Source organism: Sceloporus occidentalis, unplaced genomic scaffold (assembly GCF_023333645.1).
Source record: "Sceloporus occidentalis isolate IW3139 unplaced genomic scaffold, rSceOcc1.0.p SCAF_2, whole genome shotgun sequence".
NCBI classification, from domain to species: domain Eukaryota; kingdom Metazoa; phylum Chordata; class Lepidosauria; order Squamata; family Phrynosomatidae; genus Sceloporus; species Sceloporus occidentalis.
Genome location: NW_028316982.1, coordinates 63,980,376 through 64,007,313, shown reverse-complemented (window position 1 = coordinate 64,007,313; position 26,938 = coordinate 63,980,376). Strand labels below are relative to the sequence as shown.

Below are 26,938 nucleotides of genomic sequence, written 5' to 3'. Positions count from 1 at the left end.
CCCCCACTTTTTTTCTTTTGCTTCTCCCATGTCCAAAATTTATACATAATCACCCTTTAAAATCATATGTTGTGTTCAGTTTCCTGAGTTGAACAGCACTGAAGCTATTGGAAAAATTATTTTAAATCCTATTCCAGAGAGTATTCAATTGTTAGCTACAGTAAATCCTCTGAGTTGTTCACCTGGACCTTTTTAGTTTTTCCTGCTGACATATATCATATTTTGGTAGTAATCATAAAACTACTAATAAAATAGTTTTGAAAGGAACTCTTAATGTTTTTATCAGCAGATCAATGGGACCCTAGCTCAGCCTAGGCATTACGCTGGGTATCCTATCAAAAAAGGTTCATTGATTGCCAAATCTCTATTTCTGTATGTTTGTTAAGAGAAATAACTGATATAGTGACTAGTGAATAAAATAAGACTACAGAACATGGATCAGTTTAAGTAATGTCTGAAACCCTAAGCTTGGGTGACAGTCCCTGCATTTCTGCCTGGTTGCTTGTTTGGATTTCTGTAACTGTTCTTCTCCCCTTCCCTGTGACTTTGAGCTCAGTTCATGTAGAGGTAAAGCTTCTCTTCTGGATTTCTTGCATTCTCAGAATCATAATTATTACTGATAGCTCACCTCTTTTTTCTGCCTCTTTGTCACCTCTCAGATAAGCTCTCTGCACCTGAAATAGACTAAGCTGGACTCCTGTTGAGTTTGAAATCCAACAGACTGGAACACACTATAGTACAGCTGAATTATCCCTTTTGCTTGCATGCCTACTTTGCTTATATATATCTACTGTGAGACAGCATGCCGTCTTGCATTTAGCCCACACTGAATCATGTTCATAGTGATGATGGGCAGGAAAAGACATTTCACAATTTACCCAATATTCCAGCATTAACCAGCATTGGACAAGGACTACAGGCCAATTAAAAAAAATAAATAAATCAGATTTCCAACATGTATCTAATTGTCTAGTAATGTCTTGCACTGCAACATGCACAGTAATACTGCTTTGCATCACCTTTGTTGTCCTATTGCTCTTGCTCACTTTGTGTGTGTGTGCGTATGTGTGCATGTCATAGGGGCTAATTTGTCTTTTCTTTTTAATTAGCGTGGATTTCTCTCTGTTTAAGACACAGCTTGAGTTCTTTGCCTATTTTTAATTGGCCATTTACAATTCAAATCTTCACCTATTTAACTGAACAATTCTTCTCTGTTGCCACAGATGAGGAAGTGAATGTAAATCTCAGGAGGACAAGTCTTAGAACAGATTTGAAGAAAAACATCTTTACCGTAAGAACAGCTGGGCAGAGTTTCAGATTGCTTAGGAAGGTTACAGAATCTTGTTCCTTGGAAATATTTGAAGAGCTTGTTTGCAGGTGGAGGACTGCTCTGGATCTTTTTTTCAGGGCTTATTTCTCAGGATGTTCTTATGTGCATCAGAATTAATTTTGAAGGTTAGGTGTGAACATCTGACTTTTCAAGTCTATCTCGTAGACTTTCTCTGCACTGGTAACCAATGGTGTATTTTCTGTAAAGAAAATGATTGTCTATGGATCTTAAACCAGTCAGTGGAAGGGTGCAGAGTTTTGGAGACTATCAGAATCATACTACTAACTGAGGAGTATATGATAATTGGAAGAAATCAATGCATGCTTTAATAAAATAATTATGTAGTATTTCAAAAGAAAACTTATTTATTGTAGCAAACATCTCTGCCAACTTGTCAAATGCATGAGGTATTGTATGTTAGCAAATTATCCATTGGTGTATATAAAGTACACACTTTGCACATACATACACACATCCGTGGAAGAAGAATTTGAAAACAATGGGTCTAAAAACAGTAGCAACCTTTGCGTCATTTTGTGCTTGATATTTAGCACAACATACACTACTTACTAATACCTTGGCCTTGGAAACACTTCTATGGTTAGAAATTGCAGTAATCCTTCCTATAAATCAGAGGCGGGGACCAGGTTTTGCCCTTGTAGTGGGCTACACTGTCCCATTTTCAGCCCAAAATTGCAGCCAGAAGTGATTTCCAGCTGTGATTTTTTTTTCAGGTTTAAGGGTTGTTTTAAGCGCATCTTTAGCTTCTGAAGGCCTCCAGGAGTAGTTTCTGATTTTGTTTTGGTGAAATATTTTGGGTGTGCAGAGATCAGAGGGGGTTCCAAACAAATCTGGGAGTGCAAACCTGTAATCTAAGTCATGGCCAGCCCTGAACGAATGTGAAGAAAAAGAAGCCAGGAACTAAGAAACTATAAACTATATTAGCATTAGGTTACAGGAACACGTCTACTTGAGCCAGTCACACCGTCTATTTTCATGATGTGCCTTGCATGGTGAATGTGAACACAATGCCCTTATTTGTACTTTTGAAAGAAGGTGGTGACAAAGTTTAAGTAAATATGGGGAGGGGGAGTAGGCAACTGATTGCATATTATATGTTTAGGAGGTATACAAAAGCAGGATTCTTCATACTAAATGTACTAATAAATTAATGTGAAGAAGGATAACTTGGTCAATAACCATCTCTATTGTGCTGTGATTTAAGGAGTAAGCAAGTACACTCAGGAGTGTCTGTGTTGCTCATAAACCAGTGAATAAAGTTAGTAAAACAGAGGTGTTCAAGAGGTGTACAAGCAATTCTCTTGTCCTTCCAACATAATACAATTTCTTTTTTTTTTTTTCTGTTGGCTGTAAGAAGTTTGTCATTAGCAATTCTCTTTCAGGAGTCATCCAAGTTGAGGTTTATGTCAGTTCACACAGAGAATGTTCCTAATTAAAATCTCTCTTCAGACAGGATTGATGCACTAGACCAAAGTGAATAATCATCATACTCCTTTCTTGTCTTGTAGTCCCTTTAGCTCATTTTTATTTTAAAAATGGATCAGAGTGTTATAAGAAATTACTCTGGCTGCAAAGCATTCCAACTGCTAAAGTAAGGCTTGTTTAAGCTCCGTTAGTCTCACAGGCAGAACATGTACTGCTGTTTGAAGGAGGGTGGTCCTGGTGGCTTTGGTGTCCTGTGTAGACCCACATAAACAATGTGAAGCTTCGTCTGTCTTGAATGCTTCTCCTTATGCAACTATGTCTCTTTTTTGGCTATTTCCCCCTCCCCGACTCAGGCAGATTCCAAATCCTATTCCTTTTCCAGTTTGATTAGGGAGTCCTTTGCCGAAGCAATAAAGATGCTACAGAAGAAAGGTGTTCTTTTCCAGAAATCAAAGAATCTAAGTGATCTGTTCTATGTAAGTATAAAGGTCCTGGTTTATATATGCTATATAATAATAATAATAATAATAATAATAATAATCTTTATTTCTACCCCGCCTTTCCACAATGTGATCAAGGCGGCTTACAGGTAAGAAGACAATAAAATACAAGTTAAAATATACCTATTGTACTTTCTATGGCTTCCATCAGATTTTATTCACATGTCAATATATGAAGAATTTTAGTCTCTCCACTTCAGTGAGTATGATTACGGCACTAGACGTTTTGTTCTTTTGCTGGTTTTTTTTTTTCTTTTTTGGAACTTATTTTGCAAATATTTTACCAAAATTTTTGAAAAAAAATACCATGTCTTTGTGGAAAATAGGTTTTCCTGGTGTGGTGACAGAAACTTAATATGCTCTCACATGCTGCAAAAAATCTTGTGGTGATTGACAGTTTACTCAATGGGATGTTTTGAGCTATACTTACTTGTCAAAGATAAAAGAAATTGTAAATATTCTTCATATCTGTAGTGTCACCACTTTTGAATATACTTACCATGTGGAAAATGTTCCTAGCATGTTAGTGCTATATCAAAATGGGCTAGTGCATATGATAGATTTGAACATAGTGAGCTGCATGTGGAATTCTTGCATACATATGCGCATTATCTGTATCATGTATAAACTAGGCCTGTATGTATGTGGTGGGGTGATGGTGAGTTAAATGGAAACCCTGGAGAACTAATGATGGCGAACCTATGGCACACGTACCAGAGGTGGCAGAGCCCTCTCTGTGGGCACATGTGCCGTCACCCCAGCACATAGTTTGCCAGAGTTTGTTACTAGAAAGCCAGAGGGACACGGCACTTTGCAATAAATAAGTGGGTCTTGGGTTGTAGTTTGGGCACTCGGCCTCTAAAAGGTTCACCATCACTGGGTCTGTTCTATCATAGCCTCTGGAACAGTGGTTCTCAACCTGTGGGTCGTGACCCCTTTGGGGGTCGAATGACCCTTTCACAGGGGTCGCCTAAGACCATCAGAAAATACAAATTTTTGATGGGCTTAGGAACCAAGACATATAATAATTTTGTTGCTGGGGGTCAACATGAGGAACTATTTTAAAGGGTTGCGGCATTAGGAAGGTTGAGAACTGCTGCTCTGGAAGGTTGGTTTTGAATTTGAAATGTGTAACTCTTTACATGTTGGAATCTATTTACGTATTGATGAAGGTGTCCTGGAGCTTTCATTTCCATTATTATGTTTATAGGGAGGAAATTATAGTGCTTTTTAATCGTAGGCCTGGCTCTTGTCTTTCATATACTGTAGTGTACATATCTAGAATTTCCTGCTGAGGAAGGCCAAGATGGCTCTCTTTCCTGTTGTACATCCACCAATAGGAAAAGACCTTTTCATCTAGGCAGACTTTTCACAAATAGCTGTTTGCTGAGAAAAAGACTTTTAAGTTTTAATTATGTTTTAATAGCCAAACTTGTTTTGTGTTTAATTACATTTTTGTTTAATTTCACTGTAAGCCAGCCTGAGCCTACTTTTTTGGGAGAAAGATAGAATATAAATCCAGGCATTAGATTAATGTTCATTGTTTTGATTTCCTCTCCCTGTGTCCTCCAGGTGACTGAACAGGACAGGGAATTGCACAGAGTCACCCTTGAAGTCCTCAAAGATGATTGTAAGAGGCCAAAATGTAAGTATGGTCAGGTCCCCTATTCATAAACACAGGCAAGTGCCTTTCTTATTCATGTTAAGTTACATAATTCCTGTTCAAGATTTGCAGTCCAGGAGCTCGGGGCTTCTTACCCATCCAAGGGTTTCTTCGTCCTTTTCATTTGCTGCACTGCACTCCTGAAACTGCCTCCCCGAATGTCTGCGGACTATCTCTTCTCTTGTTAGTTTTAAATCTGAGTCAAAGTCTGTCTTGTTCTCTAAAACATTTGGAACTGTATTTTAATATTGTTTTATTTTATATTTGATTATATAATAATAATAATAATAATAATAATAATAATAATAATAATTTGTGTTATTTATATACCACTATTCCAAAGATCATAGCGGTGAATAGCAAGTAAGCTAATTAGCAAGTAAGCTATTTTGCCCCCAGCAGTCTGGGTACTCATTTTAGCGACCTCGGAAGGATGCAAGCCTGAGTCGAGCTTGGGCCCTTTTGCTCGTCTTGAACTCACAACCTTGTGGTTTTGAGTGAATGGCTGCAGTACAGGCATTTAACCACTGCACCACCAGGGCTCCTAAACATACAAAACTGTTCACACATTGTGTAGGATTTGCTCTGTGAAACAAGTTCCTAAAAATCCCACAAAGACAACACCCACCAATATTTATTGGTTGTTTTTACAGTTTGTATTTTAGCTGCATAACTTGCTGTTTTTGTATAATTTATATTTTATGAATTTTAGATTGTTCACCATTGGCAGGTTATATGCTGTTTTGATGATGCCTGTAAAGTGCCATGTACATTTATGGCACTATATAAATAAATATTAATAATCATAAAATAATAATAATCATAACAATCATATTCCTTGTGTAATTCATTATAATTTTCACATACTAGTATGCAGCTTTAGGCTGATGAGAGAGAGGCTTTATTTAAATCAGGAATTAGAAGTCTGACTTTCTTCCCTTTAAAAAAAAGTTTGTGATGGAATATTATCTGGGTTGGACCTGCAGGACCCTTGGGTTCCTATCATTCACCTTATTCTCAAGATCTCTCCCTAGATCTATTATTCAGGCCCCAGCATGGTCAGTACACTGGACAAATGGCTGTGTTCATATGTGAATTGTATGGTAAAGTGTGACCAGTTTACCTTGTTAATTGTTAAACTAAAACCTCAGAGATGTAGAAAGTAAATCCAGTAAGCCAACAAACCAACAAATAAAATAAACATCTATCCTTACTTTGTTTCCAGACACACAGAAACATCTTAGTTTCAGACAATGTAACATGTCTCCCTGAATGCTCCACATTCTCAGCTCTCCAAAACCCTATTCTGATCTTTTCCATTCCTGCTCCCTAACTGGCCAAATCTTTATTTCTGACTGGCCCTATCTAACTTTTTAGCAGACTAGGTTATATACTTTTCCTCATAGCACCCATAGCATTTGATAAACTGTGATTGGCAATCTCTGCCCAGGTTCGCTTAGGTTTTTTCTTCACAAGATGCCTCCTTGTGAAGCGAGCAGCAACTCCCCTGAGGGTGGAAGGCAGGAATGTTTAATTTAAAAACTCCCACCTTTTTAAAAAATGAGAGGGCAGGGGTGGGTTCCATTTCATGCAAGAAGCCCTCTAATTGGTTAGCATCAGAAACTGAGGCCTGTAGCAGATCAGGGTGCAGATGTTAAAGAAGTTACATGATATAGGGAGTGTTTTATTTTTCATCAAATGAAAAGAAATCAAAGCAACACTTTGATAGAGGGTAAGCGGTGACCTTGCTTTTCCCCCCCCAAAAGGGCTACATAACATCTGTTCCAAAGCAAGCCCTCACCTAATATCGAGCTAAATAATAATAACAACAACACTTAAAAGGACTTTCAAAATTCTGTAGTTGGAGGAACTGTTTTTGAACATATTCAAGTATTTAAATACATGAGCACATAAACATAGTAGATGAATGGATGGAGTATTTTCCCAGCCATTTACCATTCTGTTTGCTTTGTTTATAGATGCTGAAAAGGGATGCCATCTCCGTCACATTCTAAATTGTATACAGCAGAACTACAGCCCTTATATCACTGAAGCTGTGGTGCGTTGCCTCCTGGAGTGGTTGGAGACCAACAGTGATGTTGTCACTACCATGGAAGAATACTACACTGTATTTTAAATTAAGGGATGTGATGGCTGTCTAAAGCCAAACAGGTTTTATGCAGCAGGCATAAGCAGTAAGAATTTCTGTATCATGCAGGACTTGACCATGTTCCTCTAAATCTTTTCTCATTTAGAAGACAAGGTATCATGAAATTCCTATCTATTTTATCATACTGAAGGTTTCAGAAGATATCTCTATAGGGTGAAGAACTCCATATCTGTTCCAGATACTAAATACAAGGACCTTTTTAAACAAAGAAATCTGTCATGCTGTGAATGCCCTCTTGTGGTTGGATAAGAGACAAAGCAACAAAACTGTGCATTCAGACCAAATAAGAGTTACCTAAAGAACAGGTAGATAGCCTGTTGCTCTCCTGATGTCTTGGACTACAGTCCCATAATCTATGATTCCTGGCTGTGCTGCCTGAAGCTTAAGATGTCATCCAAACATCAGGAGACTTAAGGTGTATTAGATTCTCCTTCCTTAGACTTTTTTATGGTTGTTAGGTCTTCCAGATTTTAAGTCTCTGATTGTTTAATTGAACAGGGTTGGGTTTATGTTACATAAAAAATCTTATGCATACTTTTTTATGGGGTTTTTGGGCTATGTGGCCATGTTCTAGAAGAGTTTCTTCCTGACTTTTTGCCAGCATCTGTGGCTGGCATCTTCAGAGAATGCTTGCCTGGAAAGCGTTCTCTGAGGAAGCCAGCCACAGATGCTGGTGAAACTTCAGGAAGAAACTCTTCTAGAACATGGCCACATAGCCCAAAAACCCCACAAAAAACTATGGATGCCGACCATGAAAGCCTTCAGCCACTTATGCATACTATTCATCAGTCATCTGCAAACTCTGGGAATGACATTGAATTCATCTCTTAAAAGATACAAAAGTTTCTTTAATTAAATCTTTCTGACTCCTGAGCAATATTTCAAGTTTCATATATTTGTTAATAATGCATTTTGTGTGATCCACCTAAAGCTTGTATGCCCATTCATGTTGTCCTATTCAAGGAATATTGTGAAAAATAGAAATCTGTGATAAAGGTATTGTTTTCTATAGAAAATTGTCTTATTTTGTGCATTAATTGAGGCTTGTCCTCCCACAATTACAATGTGACTTAACTCATTTTTGGTGCATTATCTTGGAGTCATCCCCTGGTATACGGCAAGGGATGCATCCCTGTTTAATCTTATTTCAGTTTAATTTGTTACAATTTTTCTTGATATTAAGTTTTTCTTAATTTAGGATCAAATGACTATTAATGCTCTTCAGAAGAGGTGACCTTCTAACTGTTTCATTAAGTACTGAATGCTATTCTATACTTCAATTGCTTATTTACCTTATTTATTTTTAGAAAATTATTTTGGCATGATCACAGAGATGCAAGCAGAAAAACCCTCCCAAACCCAAAATGCATTATGTCTATAGAAAAGTTGAGGTTTCTGGGAAACAAAGGCAAGTATCAAATTGAATGTAAGCATGAAAAAAAGTATGTACATTCTTGCCTACAATCATTTTTAAAATCCGGTACATTTGGATTTCCCTGTAATTTAATGTCGCAGAGTTGATGCTACAAGGATGTAATTGCATGGGACAGCTTCAGCAATAAAGAAAGTCACTGCTTTTTGCATCTCTGTAGACAGTACTTAACACAGAAGAGTAATCACTGGCCCACCCTGTCTGCTGCTTCTGATCTGGACATAACAGTGAAGCACCTGCCCTTGCTATTGTGTCTAGCAAGTTTAAGACCTGTTATAAATTCCAAGCTAAGGACAGGCAGGTGGACATAACTAATATGCCATAAACTGGACCAGATAACTTGTTGCTTCTCTCCAGACTCCAGCTGACTAAGCTGCCAGGTAGTGAAACAAGCAGCTGAACTAGAGGCTCTCACAACAATAAAAAGTCTTAACTGAGATGTGACTGTCTGCTTTTCCCTGGGAGTGTTTCCTAACCTGTGACCTTATGGGTATTTTCTAAACAATATTCAATTTGTAAAAACCTATCCAAAATAGAGGAAAGAACAGCAATGGATGCAGTTAAATCTTGCTCCTTTAGACAGTAAGGAAGAAGACTCCAGAATGTAGTTCCATCGAACAGTTGAGCACTACTTCTAGAGTTACCACAAAGAAATTGGTAAGTTAACTTTGCAGTGAAAAGTATTCATGAAATTGTAAGGACTGCATACTAGGGAGCTCAAACATATCTTTGGTGTTGTATGTTGAAAAGCTTATTCTACAATAGTTTTAAGAGCTATTGAATAATATGTTCAAGAATATGCCTCAGTTCCAAGTGACTAATATCTTCATTTTTTAGAAAAGATAGCAAAAACAGATCCTGAGCCTTGTCTTTCTCCACACTCCAGCCCCTATTCCATAATGCTGTTGGAATGCCTCATGATCTACAAATGTCCTTGTTTAGCACAACCATCTGCATGGCAGGCCTCCAGCAGATAAGAACCCTAATCTATTGATACTGTCTGTCAAGAACCTCTTGTCCGTTCCAGTGTTTCACTGTTTTGGCATAGAAATATTGTGTATGTCATTCCAGCTTCCACATGGACTTGTTTGTAAATGCATGACTTTTGCTGTCCATATGTGTGAAGTGACCAGAGCCAGATCTGCTGTCACACTGCTATATTGCCAGTCTGTGACAAGAGCAAAGGCTCTGTGCATTTGCTTTTTCCAAATATTCCAGCCTTCAGGCATTCACTTTTGAAGGAGTGTCTTGTAGATTAGTACTTGCAACTTTTAGGCAAGGAATGGAGGATTTTGAGATCTTTTGCTTCCCTTTCTAGTATCTTTGTTCATAGAAGAGTTTTGGTCAGGGATTTTTCACTGTTTTGACATAGGAATATTTGGTATTCCTTTTGTATGCTTTTAATTGTACTTTTTTTTAATATTGTGACCCACTCTGGGTCCCAGTTTTTGGGGGAAAGTGGGATAGAAATAAATACTGTATAATAATTTTTTCCTACTGTGAATCCCTCCTCCCAATTCTGTTACATTGTTAACATACTGAAAGTAGACCATGTCCTTTTACCTCAAGGTGGAAAGTTTTTATCCTTCTAAATGTCTGAGACACATTACACAAACCATAGCTCTAATATCTTGTGCAAGCAAAATTATGCTCAAAATACTGCAATATATACTCCAACCATATATGGATAGAGAAATCCCAGAGTCCCAAGTGGGGTTCAAGAAAGGAAGAGGCACTAGGGGCTACACTACAAATGAACAGTGGCTAATGGAATACACCAAGGAATTCCAAAAGAAAATCGGCATGTGCTTTAGAGACTATAGCAAACCCTTTGATTGCATAGATCATGAAAGGCTATGGAATGTCTTTAAAGGCATGCAAGTGCCGAGCCATCTGATAATTCTGATGAGAAATCCGTACTTAGGACAAGAGGATACTGTTAGAACAGAACATGGAGAAACAAAATGGTTCCCAGTTGGCAAAGGGTCAGGCAAGGCTCCACCCTTTCACCCTATCTGTGAGGCAAGGCTCCACCCTTTCACCCTATCTGTGTAACTTGTATGCAGAACATATTATACAAAAAGCAGGCTTGAACATAGAAGAAGGAAGAGCAAAAATAGGAAGAAGGAATATCAACAATCTAAGGTATGCAGGTGACAGAATACTATTAGCAGAAAACGTCACAGATCTAGAGCATCTACTAAGAAAGATCAAAGAAGAAAGTGCGAAGACAGGCTTATTGCTGAACATAAAGAAAACAAAATATAATTACCACAGAGAATTTACACAAATTCAACCTAGACAATGAGGAAACAAAAATAGTAAAAGAGTTCTCATACCTAGGATCAAACATTGATCAGAGTGGGGACTGTAGTCAAGAAATCATAAGACTAAGAATGGGATAGGCAGCTATGAAAGAACTAGAAAAGACATAAAATGCAAAGATGCACCACTGAGCACAAAAATTAGAATAATACAAGCGATTGTATTCCCCATTACCATGTATGAATGTGAGAGCTGGACAATTAAGAAACAAGATAGAAAGAAAATAGATTCATTTGAGATTTGGTGCTGGAGAAGAGTGCTGAGGATTCCATGGACAGCCAAGAAGTCAAACAAATTGGTCCTAGAGGAGATCAAACCAGAAATCTCTCTGGAAGCCAAGATGACTAAACTGAGGTTGTTGTACTTTGGCCACATCATGAGGAGGCACAACTCTTTGAGAAAAAACAAACAAGCAAACAATAATGTTAGGAAAGCTGGAGGGAAAGAGAAAAAGAGGAAGGCTGCATGCTAGATGGATGGACTCTGTAAAAGAGGTCACGGGTATGAATTTGCAGGAACTAAGTACAGCACTGGACGGGGAGTCTTGGAGATGTCTCATCTACAAAGTCACCATGGGTCGAGATTGACTCAAGGGTGAATAACAACAACAACAAAATGTTTTGGACTAAAAATGCCATAATTTATTACCACTGACCAGATTGGCCAGGGTTGTGGGACCTGAAGCATCTGAAAGGCCAAAACTTTCCCACTCCTTCATTATAACTTTGAATACAAACTTGTTTTCTCAGTGTTCTCTCCTGAAATATTCTTCCAGTAAAGCTGTTTTAGTTAATAAAACAGATGTATTATTTAATTGCTCCAGTGATATAAGGTCCATAGAATAGTTCTTATCTCTTGCAGCTTCCAAAATATTAATCTGTTGAGCTGGTGTATGTATGTATCTGGTGTTGATGTAATGTGCGACAAATACCATATGCCAATATGTATCTGACCACAGCGTGGTGCTGTTGATACAGACTTGAACAACAGCTGGAACTTGCAACAGTATTCCATAAACAGATTTCTTTATGTATTGAAAAACTATTTAAATAGAACATTGTATGTCATAGTTCAGAGAGAGGGAGAGAGACAGAGAGCTTGGAGGGTGAGCAGAAGCAGATCTGCTAAGTTACAGGAAGATGTACCGAATGGTATCAGTAAATGTGCTGTTAGTAAACCATATCTGAATTAAAAGCAAATTAAAATATTCTCCAAGATAGGGAGTCACAATCCTTATCAACTAGGTAATGTAGAGCTGGCAGTTAAATTCAGGTAAAACAAAGCAGCACAGGCAAGTTTAAAGATACAGCTAGGTTTGAAGCTTGAAAATAATAACTAGCAATCAGAATAGTTATTTATATCCTGTTATTTGGGGTAGTAACAAAGGCAGAATAAGATACATTCCCAAAATAACACAATGAGTAGGAATGATGGCTTTTTTGTTGCAAGTAATGTTTCTTATATACTTAAAGATTTGTAAATGCATTTTGAGTGGAATTTTTCACATTCTGTGCCATTCTCTTGTCAGTTATGTTGCCAATGAGTAATGAAAAAATGGTTTTAAAATGTTGCATAGTTATAGGAGCCACTGTAATGAAGTACTTTGAAAAGTACTTTGGTAAACCCCCTTGAATCCCATTGTGGGAGAAAGGCAGGATATAAATCCTGGAAATAAATTAATGAATAAAATAAAAGTAACTCCCCACACTCTGGCTGGGTTAGATCTAGAAGCAGGTATAAAAGGGCTCAGCATTCCAAGCAATAGTATGCAGATGCTTCGATGAAAACTATATATGCAATATCTGGTCAGACAGCTCAAGCACCTGAAGACTGTGAGTCAGTGGGCATTGAGGCTACACTACTATATCACTTTTGATACCATAGTCTAAGCCAACAGGACCTCAGCATGTAGGGCACATGCAAATTATATAACAGATTTTCATAATATCTGACAAAAACTTTCAGCTTTAGTCATCTTGTTGAAATTTTCAGGGTCAATATGGATCAAGTATATTCTTTTTCTTTCCCTGTGTCATATCACAGGGTTCTGGGTTTTTTTTTCTGTACATAGCAAATGATTCCTGAAATGGGTTAGATAATGTGTAGTTAATTTGTTTCTTAATTAGAGCACCAGTAGTATTGATGCATCAAAAATTGTATTTGGCTATTTTCTATTTTTTCAATTGTGCCAACACTTAACTTGAATTAACCAAACTGTTTTTGTCTAAATGATAGGATGGGATCCCATCTTAATGTGCTCTCTCTCTTTACAAAAAGGTTCTTGTGCAAATTAGCTATTGAAGTATTATTCTAACAAATTTTATGGAGAAGGTAGTAGACTTGTCCTTTATCTAGCTTTCTGTTTGGAGGGACTGTTTGGGTGGGTGGATAGGCATTTAATATATAGCATGCTGCCTATAGCCTGAAGTGGTATTGTCCAGGAAGAGCTTTTGCATGATTCTGCTGAGTTTGTGCACTTCAGACTGAGGAAATATTCAGTTTGTATGAATGTTTGTTAGTGATTTGTGAACTTGGAAGCTAGCAGAAGTTTTTAAAAAATGTATATTTGGGGGCTGGCTAGATTAGTGTGCCACTATCATGGGGCTGGGGACATGGGATGATGATATTTTCTGGCCAGAGTTTGAATGTGCAACCTACTCAGCATGGTCAAGTTTCACAAACATGTTTAGCAGCAACCATGGTGCTGGATCCATATCTAAATAAGCAGGCCATCTTTGTCTAGTTTGTAAAAGTTTTCAAAAAGATAAAAAGACACTGAGATATATTTATATGATTTGTATTATATAGTTGGAAGGGACTGACAGGTACTATCATCTTGAACCTGTTGTCTTGTGCCTGGATTGGTTAACAGAGCAAATGTTGAGTCTGCATAATAATAAGACTTCAGAATGTGTTTACAAAAATAGTCTTTTATCTGAAAGCAAATTAGAACTCCCAGAGGGGCTAGCTGGCTCCATAACAAGGTGGGTGCTCCCAACGAACCCAGTTTTAATGCAGAAGTCAGGGACGTAGCCAGGATTTTAGGAAGGGGGGGGGGGGTCCAGACTAAGTGCCACCATTATAATAGGGTTTGGGCGTGGCAGCGCAGCAGCACACACCATTCATTTTTCTAATGGAAGGGGGGGTCTGGACCCCAAGAAACCCCCCCCCCTTGGCTACGTCCCTGCAGAAGTTGCTGTTCTATAAATAAAAAATGGATGTTTCCCCTGCCCTTGCCATGGGAGCGGGAGTGCAGAGTAGTCCTTGCAGGTTTATGGGTGACAGTAGTATGCCTAGCCCAGCAGTTGCACACTCCTGTTGTATATAAGAGGTCTTCAGAAAGTCCTGAAATCATTTCTGTGTAACTGGCATGGTGAGACTGCTTTCCTTGTCCCCCCCCCCCCCTCAATTATTTTCTGATCAAATCCTCAATGTACAATTCAAGAAGTTTAAGGCTGCTAGCACTGCAAAGACCAGCAAGATGAGGAAGCAGTTGACAAATGAGGCCTCTGACAGGCAGACACATAAAAATGCTTGTCATCTGTGCAGCCTAGGATAAATCAACATATTCTCTCCTCTGGGTGCATTCATTTACAGATGTGTTATTTTTCCTCCACCTTGATAAAATAAGCAGTTTCCCCCTAGAACTGAGTGGTTAATTGAGACATACACACTGAGGAACATAGTGAGCCCTCCTCTTCAGCTTTGGTCACTAGATCGCTTTCCTAGCTTCCATTTCACTCAACAAGAAATTCAACCGCTGTGTCTGGGGAGAGGGAGGGGGCAGCCTATCACTAGCCTTAAATTCTATTAAAAACAAATGATGGACAGTTTCTTGGGACTTTCCTCTCTCTGTTTGTGAAATTAAATATGGTAAGAGGCTGAAACCACAAATTATGGCTCTGCATGCCAGGAAGGTAATCCTAGAGTGGCCAGAGTTAGTAAACTAATTCACTTATATGTGAGAATTTAGGTTTGCACAATATAAATGCAGATGCCTTTGATTGCAGTCCTGCATACACTTACCTGAAAGAAAGTGCCATTTGTCTCAGTGGGGCTTCCTTCTGAGTGCATATCCTTCTGGTGTTTTCTAAACATCTCAAAATGGGCCTGGGCCAGATTGGGATATGCTTTTGGGTTACCAGTATTTTCTTGATGTCTGTTTACACACGTAGTGGGCAGCTACAGAGAGTGTGGGAATCATAGCAGCCCTGTATTGGGTGATTGCCACCCCAAAAATGAAAACAGCAGGGCAGCGGGGGTGGGGGTGGTACTGGAAGCAACTTTTGTTTTCCATTTTTGGCTAATTTTTGCAAATGTTTTGCCTTGGAGCGTGTCTGGTCTTGTTTTGTTTTTACCTGCTTACTGGGATCAATCATCAATCAGTTTTGGGTGCTTTTGCTGCCTCCTCAGTTGTGGGAACAGCAGAGGCTTTTACCATTTGGAGGGTTGAAAGACAGTCACTAGGTTTCCCCTTCTCAAATTTACACAACCATTGGATCAGGAAGCATTGAGAAGATGGCAAAATACTAATAGGACAGTGAAAAGGAAGCACTACTAAACATCTTTATTGCCTACTTTCCCCTCCCCCCAAAGGAATACCTGGCTACTCTAAATGAACTGAAGTTTCCAGGGCCAGATGAACTACATCCAAGAGTATTAAAAGAACTGGCAAACATAATCTCAGAACCACTCGTAATAATCTTTGAGAATTCCTGGAAAATAGAAGTCTCAACAGACTGAAGGAGGGCAAATGTTGCCCCCATCTTCAAAAAAAAAAAAAAAAAAAAGGGTGGGGGAGGACCCAATAATTACCTTTCAATCAGCCTGACATCAATACCAGAAATTATTATAGAGTAGACCATAGACAGTCTGTAAGCACTTAGAAAGGAATGCCATGATGACTAAAAGTCAACATGGGTTTCTTAAAAGCAAGTCATGAGAGACTAATCTTATCTCTTTCATTGACAGCATTACAAGCTTTGTTGATAAAAGGAATGCTGTGGATGTAGCAAATCTTGATTTTAGTAAGACCTTTGACAAGGTCCCCAATAATATTCTTGTAAATAAAATGCAAGTAAAATGTAAATGCTAGTAAAATGTGGGTTAGACAATGCCTTTGTTAAGTAGATTTGTAATTAGTTAACTAGCCAAACCCAGAGGGTGCTCACCAATCGCTCCTATTCATCCTGGGGGGAAAAAGTGACTAGTGGGATGCCACTGTGTTCTGGGCTCAGTGCTATTCAACATCTTTATAAATGACTTGGATGATGGAACAGAGGGCATGCTTATAAAATTTACAGATTATACCGAATTAGGAGGGGTAGCCAATACCCCAGCAGAGAGGATCAGACTTCAAAATGGTCTTAACAGATTGGAGAGCTGTGCCAAAACTAACAAAATGAATTTAAACAGGGAGAAATGTAAGGTTGCACTTGAGGAGGAAAAAAATTAAATGAATAGCTGTAGAATGGGTGATACTTGGCTTGACAACAATCCACATGAAAAGGATCAAGAAGTCTTAGTAAACCACAAGCTGAACATGAGTCAACAGTGTAAAGTGGCAGCTAAAGAAGCCAATGCGATTCGAGGCTGCATCAATATGAGTATAGTATATAAATTGAGGGAAGTAATAGTCCTGCTCTATTCTGCTTTGGTCAGACCTCACCTGGAATACTGTGTACATTTGTGGGTACCACAATTCAAGAAGGATATTGACAAGCTGAAATGTTTCCAGAGGAGGGTTACCAAATTGGTGGAAGGTCTGGAAACTGCCTTATGAGGAGTAACTTAGGGAACTGGTTATGTTTAGCCTGGAGAAGAGAAGGTTAAGAGGTGACATGATAGTCCTGTTTAAATATTTGAAAGGATGTCATATTGAAAAAGGAGCAAGCTTGCTTTCTGGTGCTCCAGAGGCTAGGAGATGGAGCAAAGGATTAAAACTACAAGAGAAGTGATTCCAGCTAAACATTAGGTACAACTTCCAGACAGTAAGAACTGTTTGACGGTGGAATATGCTGCCTCAGAGTGTGGTGAGGTCTTCTTTTGAGGTTTTTAAACAGGCTGAATGGCCATCTGTTGGGGGTCTCTCCTCTATGATGCTATGAAATGCCCTCTCATTCATGAGGCTCACTGGATGACTGCAGCTAATCAGCATCTTTCAGCCAAACCTAACTGATTTGGAAGGTAAGGAAGAAATGAGGATGGGAAGCAAACAACCATCTTGAACTACTTGGAGAAAATATGGAATATTCATATTTTAAACAAATGAGCCAATATGGTGTAGTGGGTTGGGCATTGGGCTTGGAATTCACAAGGTCAGGATTCATATCCCTGCTCAGCCACAGAAACCCATTGGATGATACTGGGCAAGTTGCACTCTCTCATCCTCAGGGAAAGCCAATGGCAAATCTCTTTTGGATATTTCTTGCTGAAGAAACCCTGTGATAAGTTTGCCTTAAATCAGAAATGACTTGAAGATACACAACAATACAACTAAATGAATAAAATGAGTGGTTTTTGGTGAGTTCATATACTTGATATTTTTTTTTAAAGAGGATCATTCAGATAAGTAAGTATACTTGCTCTTCCTGCACTCCACAAACTGCAGATGATAGCAGCAAAAGTAAAGCATTCTTCCACTTCCAGCTCTTCTTCAAATAGAGAAACCCTTTTCTTGATGAGAGAGGTGTGCATGGAAGGAAAGAATAGACCTGTGTCCGCATCTGGAGAGCCAGGCAGGGAAGGCAGGCTCTAGGAAAAAAGGGGGGAACTTGTAGCCCTAATGTTGTACTGCAAGCCCATTCAGCTGAAGGCACCAGGGGTGATTTAAGTTGTACCTAGAGAGTGACAAGTTCCCTATCCTCCTCTGGGCCCTCACCTAGAGCAGCAGCAGGGAGTATATAGCCCTTCAGATGATGTTGAACAGCAGTCCATACCATCCTAGACAATTGTAGGGTGTCATGGCTGTAGTCATCAACATCTGGAGGGCTTTTTTCTGGAGTTTTGTTGTCTCACTTTCTCTCTAGTCCCTATGTGCACAAATAATAAGCTGGGGAAAAAACCTAACCCAAAACACCCCACATCCAACCACTCATTTGCCAAACAGAAAGCTTTTTTTTAAAGTCCTGAGTCCTGACCAATGTATGGGGCCAAATTGGAAAGTGTTGCAGAACACAGACAGAGACAACCCTTCCTCTGCAGGATATTGCTACCCATAGCCCTTAAGCTTTCTTAAAGCTTCCACTGGTAACACCACTGATTTTTAAAAATCAAATTGCTTGAGGGTTGCATACATCCTGCAGGTCTATGATACAGTATTTCAATCCCTTGTGGTTCAAGAAGACTGCCTCTCCAGTGGTGCAACCCCTTTTTCTATCATTTTAGAACTTATGAGGGGAGGACCATCCAATTCTATAGTATATTGAGTTAATGAAGGGTTGATGAGAATAAAAATCATCAGAAAAAATTATCAGGGAAAAAAATGACTGGGCTTGTTTACTTTGCCAGTACCATTCCTGAGAATATACAGATGTGTGTATTTATTTACTGCTCTACATAACAAACCACAAAACTGCAAATACAAGTTTCTTTTAAAAAGCAAAATACAAGTACTAAAAAGGTAATGTTAAGCCCTTATTAAAAGTTTTTTAAAAAAACTAACCAGCAACAACGATGCCGACAGGTAGCACAGACTACACTGCAAAATGGAAGGTTTTAAGAATTTTCCCCAAACTGCATCACAGGGAGCCAAAGGCCTAGTTGAGAAGATGTTTGTTGCAGATTTACAAAAGTGTCATCTGTATACAAAATGGTGTCTTGAAACTTTGTTTTGTACAGGACTTTCATTGCACTGTAGATCATGCAGTCACTTCTCCCTCATGGAAATGATTTCATAGGTGATATCACTGTTGCCAGCTATATAGCCTTGTTTGTATTTCCCATAGTAATTTTGGCTGTTGCCAGGAGCATTTGTCATATTTTCCTAGTTTATGGTGGGACTGCATCTTATTTATGACATGTATGTAAGACACTTATGTACATCAGAATACACTGCTAACTTGCTGTAGTGTAAAGAATATCCAGATATTATCCATAAAGGCAGAACAACTTTCGTGCTTCATTTTTGCTCAAAGAGAATGGCTCCTTCAGACAGAACTTTGAATTATGGACTGAGAGATTCTCTAAATGGTGACCTGGAAACTGTGGTACATGCTCTCATAACCTCACGACTCAACTTCTGCAATGCGCTCTACATGGGGCTACCGTGGAGCCTAGTCAGGAAATTCCAGTTAGTTCAGAACATGGCAGCCAGGCTGGTCACTGGAAGACCCAGAAGTGACCATATTACACCTGTTCTAAAATCACTTCACTGGCTGCCGTCATATTTCCAGTTTAGACAGCTTCAAAAAGACTGTCAAGATGGATCTCTTCTGGCAGGCTTTTCCTGAACAGTAAAACCAGCCACACACTGAACACGACTTCCTCTTCGAATGCTCCATACCCAATTGCATGCTATTTTAATTGGATTATTTTTAATGTTTCACTGTTTAATTCTTGTTTTAGGGGAGGGAGGGAAATGGGGATATTGGGTTTTTGTATGAGGTTTTAAACTGTAAAACACCCCGATTGTCCTGGAAAATAGAGTTGTCCTAATAAAATAGAGTTTTATTATTTTTTATTTATTATTAATGATATCCCCAGTCTCAGGTTTTGGCCTGGAATGATCCTGAACTGGCAACCGTAACCTGGCTTCAGTTTGCCCAGCCTTCCAATTGGGTGCAGTGTGGGCCAGCAAGAGTGAATAAGCAAATAAATAAAATAAGAAGAATTGTTGTTACTCTCACTTAAGGTCTCCCTATCCTAGGGTTGATGTGGCAAGATTTATTCAGAGGTCATCCACTACATTCCTGAGTCTGAGAAATTAAGGTCACCTTTCTGTGGCTGAGCAAAGATTTGAACCCTGCTCTCCCAAAGTCTCAATTACGATAACTTTCAGGGGAAAAAGAAAACTATATTTTCTGGATGACAGTGTGCAGATTCCTATGTTGAATGGGGCATTCTAGAGCTTGTCGTTTAATCATTCCCCCTCATTAATGTCTCCAGATTTTTTAGCTTAATCTTTCCAGCTTTCCAAGGCTGCATCCACACCTCAGAAACAATCCAGTTTGACATTGCTTTAACTGCTATGACTCCATGGTATGGAATCCTGGGGTTTGTAGTTTGTGGTGGCACCAGGGCTCTCTGACAGAGAAGGCTACAGGCCTTGCAAAGCTAAAGTTCCTAGAATTCCATACCACTGAGCCATGGCAGTTAAAACAGGGTCAAACAATCATTTCTGGAGTGCAGATGCAACCCAAGTCCACCTTCTGCTGCATGAAATCCCTGGCCTATAAACCCCATTATTAGTATGGATGCCAACTGACAGAAACTCTATACGGTAGGTCAGGTGAGTGTTTTACCCACCAAGAAGAGTTGCAGGTGCTAAATGGGGGACCCTTTGTAGGCCAATCAAGTGCTTCTCCACCACTGACTGGAAAGAAGGCAGAGATTGGGGTTAAGGAACTGGCAAATAAAGCAAAAAAACAGGGGGCCACTTCTCCTTCTTTACACCAATGAGTGACCCTCTGCTGCACAGAACCCCTGCCTTGAATGGGTGGGCAGTTTCCACAAAGGGGTCATTTTGCATCCTATTCCTCCTCTGGTTTCCCTCAGGGAGCCTTGTGAGGAGCATAGGGTTGCCATAGCGCCGGACCTCCAAACCGGGAAAAATGTAGGACAAAATTTTCAAATGTAGGGGACACAAAATGTGTCCTACATTTGAAAATTATGTCCTACATTTTCCCTCGCGATCGCGGCGGGGAGCGGAGGCCAAGCGGCGAGGGAAAGCCTCCACTTAAGGAGGCTTTCCCTCCCCGCCTGGGCCCCGGGCCTCGCTGCGATCGCAGGCCAGGATCAGGGCCTCACCTTGTTCCTGGCCCCCGCAGGGACCAGGAAGGAGGCGAAGAGCCGGCGGCGATCGCCAGGGCCTCGCCTCCTTCTTGGCCCCCGCGGAGACCAGGAAGGTGAGGAGGCTGCAGGGAGGCGGGGAGGTTGGCACGGCTGTGCCCAAGAGGCGCCGCCTCCCTGCAGCCTCCTCCGCCCCAGGCTTCGCTGCCCTCCTTTTCCTCCGCGCGGCCATGCACAGTGGAGGAGGAGGAGGAAGGCAGCGAGGCCCCAGGGTTGCCTAGCAACCCCGCTGCAACCGGGCTTTTCCCGGTTTTTGGCGGCACCCGTGCCGTGACCGGGCAGGTGCCGCCAAAACCGGGGAAAACCCGGTTGCAACCGGGTTATGGCAACCCTAGAGGAGCAGGGTGACCAGATGTCCTAACCACAAAAGAGGAATGCAGTCCATTCAAGAAAAAGAATGTAGGCCTGGTGGCGCAGTGGTTAAATGCCTCTACTGCAGCCACTCACTCACAAGCCACAAGGTTGTGAATTCAATCCCAGCCAGGGGCTCCATGTTGACTCAGCCTGGCATCCTTCCGTAGATCACTAAAATGAGTACACAGCTTGTTGGGGCAATCAGCTTACATTTTGTACGTTAGTAAGCGATACAGAAATGTATTTGCCATTGCTTACGAGGACATCATGAAATAAAAGCTTCATTGTTGTTGTTGTTGTTCTGTGTGTGTTCTTCAAGTTGTTTTGGATTTATGGAGACCCTAGGGGGTTTTCTTGGCAAGGCTTGTTCAGAGGGGGGTTTGACTTGGCTATCCGCTGAGGCTGAGAGAGTGTGACAGGGATTTGAACCTCGGTCTCCAGAGTCATAGTCCAACGCTCAAACCACAATGCCATCTTGTCACCTTGGAAAGGTCACTTGGCTCAGCCGTCCCAAAAGTAGGACATGGTGGGAGCTCAGAGAATATCTGAGGGGGCCATGAAAGAATGGCAAAGAGAAATGAGGGCAGGGAGAGAAGAAGAGGCAAGTGGTCTTAAACCCAAAGAAGGACAAAGCTGCTGCAAAATGTAGGGCTTTTGAGAAAAATGGAGGACATGACCACATGAAAGCTCAAAACACTCATAAAAGTAAATTCACGCTTCTTGGTCCTCTTCCAAAGGGAGGACATTTGGGAATTCCTCCTGGGCAGAAGGTGGCCACTGGCTGCATCCACACTGGAAAGATAATCTGGTTTGGCACCGCTTTAACTCTATCCTGGCTCAGGGTTATGGAATTCTGGGAGGGAGTTTGTTGTGGACTCATAGTAAACTCCAGGTCCCAGAATTCCATAGCCTTGAGCCAGAAAAGAGTTAAAACGGTGCCAAACCGGATTATTTCTCCAGTGTGGATGCAACCTTGTATAGAGATACATTCATTCTCCTTAGTCCTGCTCCAAAGGGAAGACAACTGGGGACTCCCTCTTGGGGAAAAGGCGGGAATGGAGGGCAGGTCCTGGGAAAGGAGGACCTGGTGGCTCTGGGGCGGGAAACCAATGGAAGGGGGCTGGCGGGGAGGGGCTGAGGGGACCCCCTTCCCGCCCTCCAGGCCCAGGAGCAGAGGAAGGAGGAGGGGAGAACTTAGGGAAAGGGACCCTCGCCTTGCCCAGCGCCCAAGGCAAGCCCAGCAGAGCCGGTGGCAAGGAAGGAAGGAAGCTGCTGCTTGTGTCTCTCTCTTCCTCCCTCGGCCTCTGCCTCTCCTCAGCCAGCCTGCCTGCCTTCCCTCCCTCCTTCCCTGCCAAAAGCAGCAGCAGCAGCAGCAGCAGCAGCAAGGAGCCCCAGCCTCTGCCGGGAGGGACAGGAGGGCTAGGAAGTGGAGAGAGCAGCCGAGAGAGGCTCCCTCCAGCCTCGGAAGAAGAGGAAGGAGAAGGAGGAGGAAGAAAGAGAAGAAGAAGGGGAGAAGGAGAGAAGAGGAGGAGGAGGAGGAGAAGAAAAGAGGAGAGGAGGAAGAAAGAGGAGGAGGAGAAAGAACAAGCAGGAGAGGAGGAGGAAGGATGGCAGGACTCTAGACAGAGACAAGGAGAGGGCTCTCCCTGGCCTTGCTCCCCCGGAGCCTTCCCCAGCCCTCCCCCCAATGCGCTCCGGAGCAGGAGGCTCCCTTGGCCCCATCGGAGAGCCCCGGGGACCCAGGCGAGCGCTGCCCTTCCTCCTCCGAGGGCATGCCCTTGGCTCTGGGAGCCCCCCGCCCGGCTGGTCCTTTTAGTCCCAAACTGCCAGCTGGGGGAAGCTCTGCTGCCAAGAGTGGGGCAAGGAGTGTGGCCCCTTCCCGCCCTGCCTGCCCTCCTTCCCGGGAGAAGCAAGAAGCAGCAGGAAAGAGCAAGAGCAAAGGCACCGGCTTCTGGAGAGCGGAGGAGCCCCCTGGGAAGAAGCAGCCCCCTTCCTCCTCCTCCTCCTCCTCCTCCTCCTCCTCCTCTTCATAATAAAAGGATCCATCTGGCCTCTGGTGGCCTTTCCTGCTGGCTTTCCTGAGAGGGGACCCCAAGATGCTGTCCTACAGTGTCCTGGACGCCAACGTGGTGGATGTGGAGAAAAGGAGAAGCCCTTCCAAGCATTATGTGAGTAGACAGGGCTGGCAGGGGGGCCAGGGAAGAAGCCCAGGCTCCCCCTCCCCAGGCATGCCAGCCTGCCCTTTTGTGGTGGGTGGGACCCATGGCTGCCAAGAGCCAGAGAGAGCGCTTTGGAGGACAGAGGAAGGCGTGCGGGAGGGGGTTCTGGAGGGCATCCTGTCGGGTCCCAGTCTGAGAGCCCTTGGAGTGACTTCATGGCCAGGCATGAAGGCCAGGTTGGCCACAGATAGGGAGCCTTGCAGGACTCTCCTTCACAGGGTCACTCTATGTCAAACTTGAGTCAACTTGATGGTGTTTAATGGCAACAAATGAAACCCAGGAGCTTCTGAAAACCTTTTCATGTGGTGGGATGATCATCCCTTGAGAAGGCAATTTTGAGTAAACAAGAACAAGAGATAAAGTCTCATGGCACCTTCGTTGTTAACTTGCACACTTATTATCAGCCCTTCTCTTCAAGCAAGTTGGCAGAGGCTCCCTGTGTGCATATATTGGAAGCTCATTGTGTGTACAGACCGGAGCACATCTATGTTAGGTTCATGCATACCCCCAATCTTATTTGAACCCTGATCCAGCTATTCCAATTGTGCCCTGCCCTGAGCTGGAGTCAAGATCTGGATCACTGTTTCGGAATCTGGATTTCCCTCAGTTGCACATTTATTTGGCAAGCTAAATGACTGCAAGTTGTCTCTTTCATCCACACATCTGGATGAAATGTGGACGCAGGGTAGACCCTAAAGAATGGATTAACTTTGTCTAATAGCAGAGAAGTAGCTTCAATGTTTTTTTTAAAATAACAAACAAACAAACCCCAAACCCTTGCACATTTATTATGACATAACCTTTGATGGGCATTGTCACCTTCATTCGGTGCACTGGACAAAGTGGTCAGGGTCTGCAATGTTTATATGGCATAATAAATATGTGGCTTCTATAGGTGCCCTAAGACTTTTTGTTGGTTTTTGCTGCAACTGGCTACTCCTCTGGAAATATGAGATAGAATTGTATGAGAGAAAGAGAGAGAGAGAGAGAGAGAGAGAGAGAGAGAGAGAGAGAGAGCATGATCTGGCACCAGAACTTGGACCAGATTTCTGTGTGAGGCAAGTGACCTTCCTAGGTAGTCTCAAAGGACATATAGGATTGGGTATATGGGTGCATAACAAGACACCCTGCGGCTAAATTTTAAAAGTAGCACTGTAGGTTGCATTCATAAATCTTGTCCAAAACAAGGATCTCTGCCACATCAGGACATTTTCCTGATTTCTGTTCTGTATTTGGAAAGATGTGGCACATGAAATTGGACTAGACATGATGATGTTTAGGCACTCAGCAGCTTGTGATGGCAGTGCCAGTTTAGTCATGCCCAAGAATCTTGCCCTTTAGTCAAATTGGCTGACCATTATTTGCCCTTCTGCATCTGAGCCATCTGAGTTTCTTGGACCCAGCTTATAATTTTGATCGTGATCTGGCAAAGGTATGCTCAGGTCACTTCTGCTCTCTGAGATGCAAACTAATTGGGGTGCCCCTGCTTTTCTGGAATTCTGTGTTCATTTTCCTGAACTGCTATTTGAGTTTTACAGATCCAAAGGGAAATGAACAGGGCATTTCCCTTTGGAGCTAAGTGAGATATTGGTGTAAGGACTCTTCCACTCTCCTAAGTGAGTATCCTATCATCCTATTTCATCCTCTGTTGACAAAATGTTTCTGTGTCATCCTCTATTGGCAAATTGTCATTGATGACTTTTTCATTGGAGATCCAGGGCAGTGACCGTACATGAACCCTCGCTCCTTCTCCACAGCTGAGCCAGCTCTATTAGTGTGCAGTGCTTGCTATGCTTTTGTGAGATGCATGCCAGAACATGACCACAGACATGGCATGAGCCAAGATCCATAGAGGAAGTAGAGCTGGTGCTGTCAGTAGGCAAAATGAGGTGGGGCAATAGATTTTGGGGTTTCATATAAGGGCAGCAAATTGTAACTTATTTCATTATCATTTTTACTGCCTGAGAGGGGGAAAGGTGATTGTTAGAAAGGGCAACATTCAGGTGCTTGAAGAATGGATTTGGCTTTGGGTCTCTTCCACCTTGACTTGGATAAGGTGCACCTCAGGCAGCAAATTGTCTTGGAAAGAGAAATTCAACTGTAGCAGTGTGACAGTGGATACTATAAGATGGACTCTGCCTGCCCCAGTGTAGATAAGTACAAGGGACATAAGCACAGTGCTGACATGGTGAATGTCAGCACTGTGAATGTAGTGTTATATAATTTCCAACACCCATAGGTCAAGAGGAATTTGGATTCAACTCGGTTTCATTTCAACTGATGTTGTCTCAGGTGGCTGTTGTCTTTTATATGGAATTCTCTGCCCCTACATTAATTACCCTGCTGACTAACTGGTCGTTTTGACCGGTTAAGATTGCAATTATCATCTTATTCCTTTCAGTTCTTGGCTTTACCAATTCCCGCCAGTCATGGTGAAAGTTATGTTAGCTACAAATGGCCTCAAGGGTACTAATCAGCCAACCTGGTTATGAAGATGAATAAGGCAGAGATGAAGGCAGGAATTGGTGTTGAATTTCAAAGCATCTGCAAATGCACAAAGAGGCACAGTTTCATTTCACATCAAGTCGCATGAGATCACCATTTGGACTTTGGCTCAGACAGCAAAGTTCTTTAAGCTGGTAATGGTGCTATTGTTTCAGGGCAGATTTTTGTGGCTCAACTGTTCAGGTTTAAATATGGGACAAACCTTTCTTAATTAGGTCAATCACCTGTCTGATGTCCTGGTTGTCACAGTGACCAACCAGAAGCTGCCAGGAAACCAGAACATGGCAAAGATGTTGTTTTCAGTCCGTGGCTTCTCTCAGTTAGCATGGCCACTGGATTGGGTGATTCTAGGAGATGTAATCCAAAAGGGAGTTTTTCCAAACTACAAGAAAGCCCACTCATAGGATATGAACACAGTTGCTGACATAACCAGCCTTAATAAAAAGGCTTTGTTTAGCAATCATAGGCCCGATCCAGATGGGCCTTTGAGGCACCCTCGTCACGTGAGAGGGTTGCCTGGTAGGCAGGGCGCCCACACAGCCGGCAACCCTCGCATGTGATGAGGGTGCACAGCTGCACTGTGCCCACCAGATGCGGCGTGTAATGGTGATGTCTCAGATGCGCCACCTACAAATGGGGTGGTGCAGCTGCGATGTCCCCACGCCATCGCTGGTGCTTTGGGGCAGCAGAAGTGCACTGCAAAAAAGAGCCGCTTCTGCCTGCGGAAGCAGCTCTTTTTTTGCTGTGCAGCAGCGCCGTGCCATTTGGTTGCTGCAGTGCTCCTGCGGAGCAAAGAGAGGCGCCAGGGATGCACCTCTTTCTGGCAGTGTGTACCCCGCCATAGTTAGCAGTCTTTGGTAAAGGTACCTCTATTGACTTCAATAATTCCCCTGTAAAGCCATGGGGTTGCATTCAAACTTAATCTTGCCTAGAATAGATGTTTTGAAATTTGTGAGACCAAATTACTCATAACTGATTTTCTTATT

At 41.8% G+C, this 26,938-nt stretch overlaps 2 protein-coding genes across 16 annotated transcripts in view; both read left to right on the top strand.

Moving 5' to 3' along the window:
* The window catches only part of LOC149318480 (CST complex subunit STN1-like), a 39,230-nt gene extending 30,287 nt beyond the window's left edge, over window positions 1-8,943 (top strand). For all 13 annotated transcript variants that reach the window (XM_089509814.1, XM_089509820.1, XM_089509811.1 and 10 more), the window contains 3 exons: window positions 3,130-3,252; window positions 4,849-4,921; window positions 6,919-8,943. In XM_089509814.1, coding sequence (XP_089365940.1) covers window positions 3,130-3,252; window positions 4,849-4,921; window positions 6,919-7,076 — 354 coding nt within the window. In that variant the 3' untranslated portion in view covers window positions 7,077-8,943. The remainder of the gene's footprint in view (window positions 1-3,129; window positions 3,253-4,848; window positions 4,922-6,918) is intronic.
* Window positions 8,944-22,763: 13,820 nt separating this feature from the next.
* The window catches only part of LOC149318479 (SH3 and PX domain-containing protein 2A-like), a 335,649-nt gene continuing 331,474 nt past the window's right edge, over window positions 22,764-26,938 (top strand). For all 3 annotated transcript variants that reach the window (XM_089509805.1, XM_089509806.1, XM_089509804.1), the window contains exon 1: window positions 22,764-23,396. In XM_089509805.1, coding sequence (XP_089365931.1) covers window positions 23,325-23,396 — 72 coding nt within the window. In that variant the 5' untranslated portion in view covers window positions 22,764-23,324. The remainder of the gene's footprint in view (window positions 23,397-26,938) is intronic.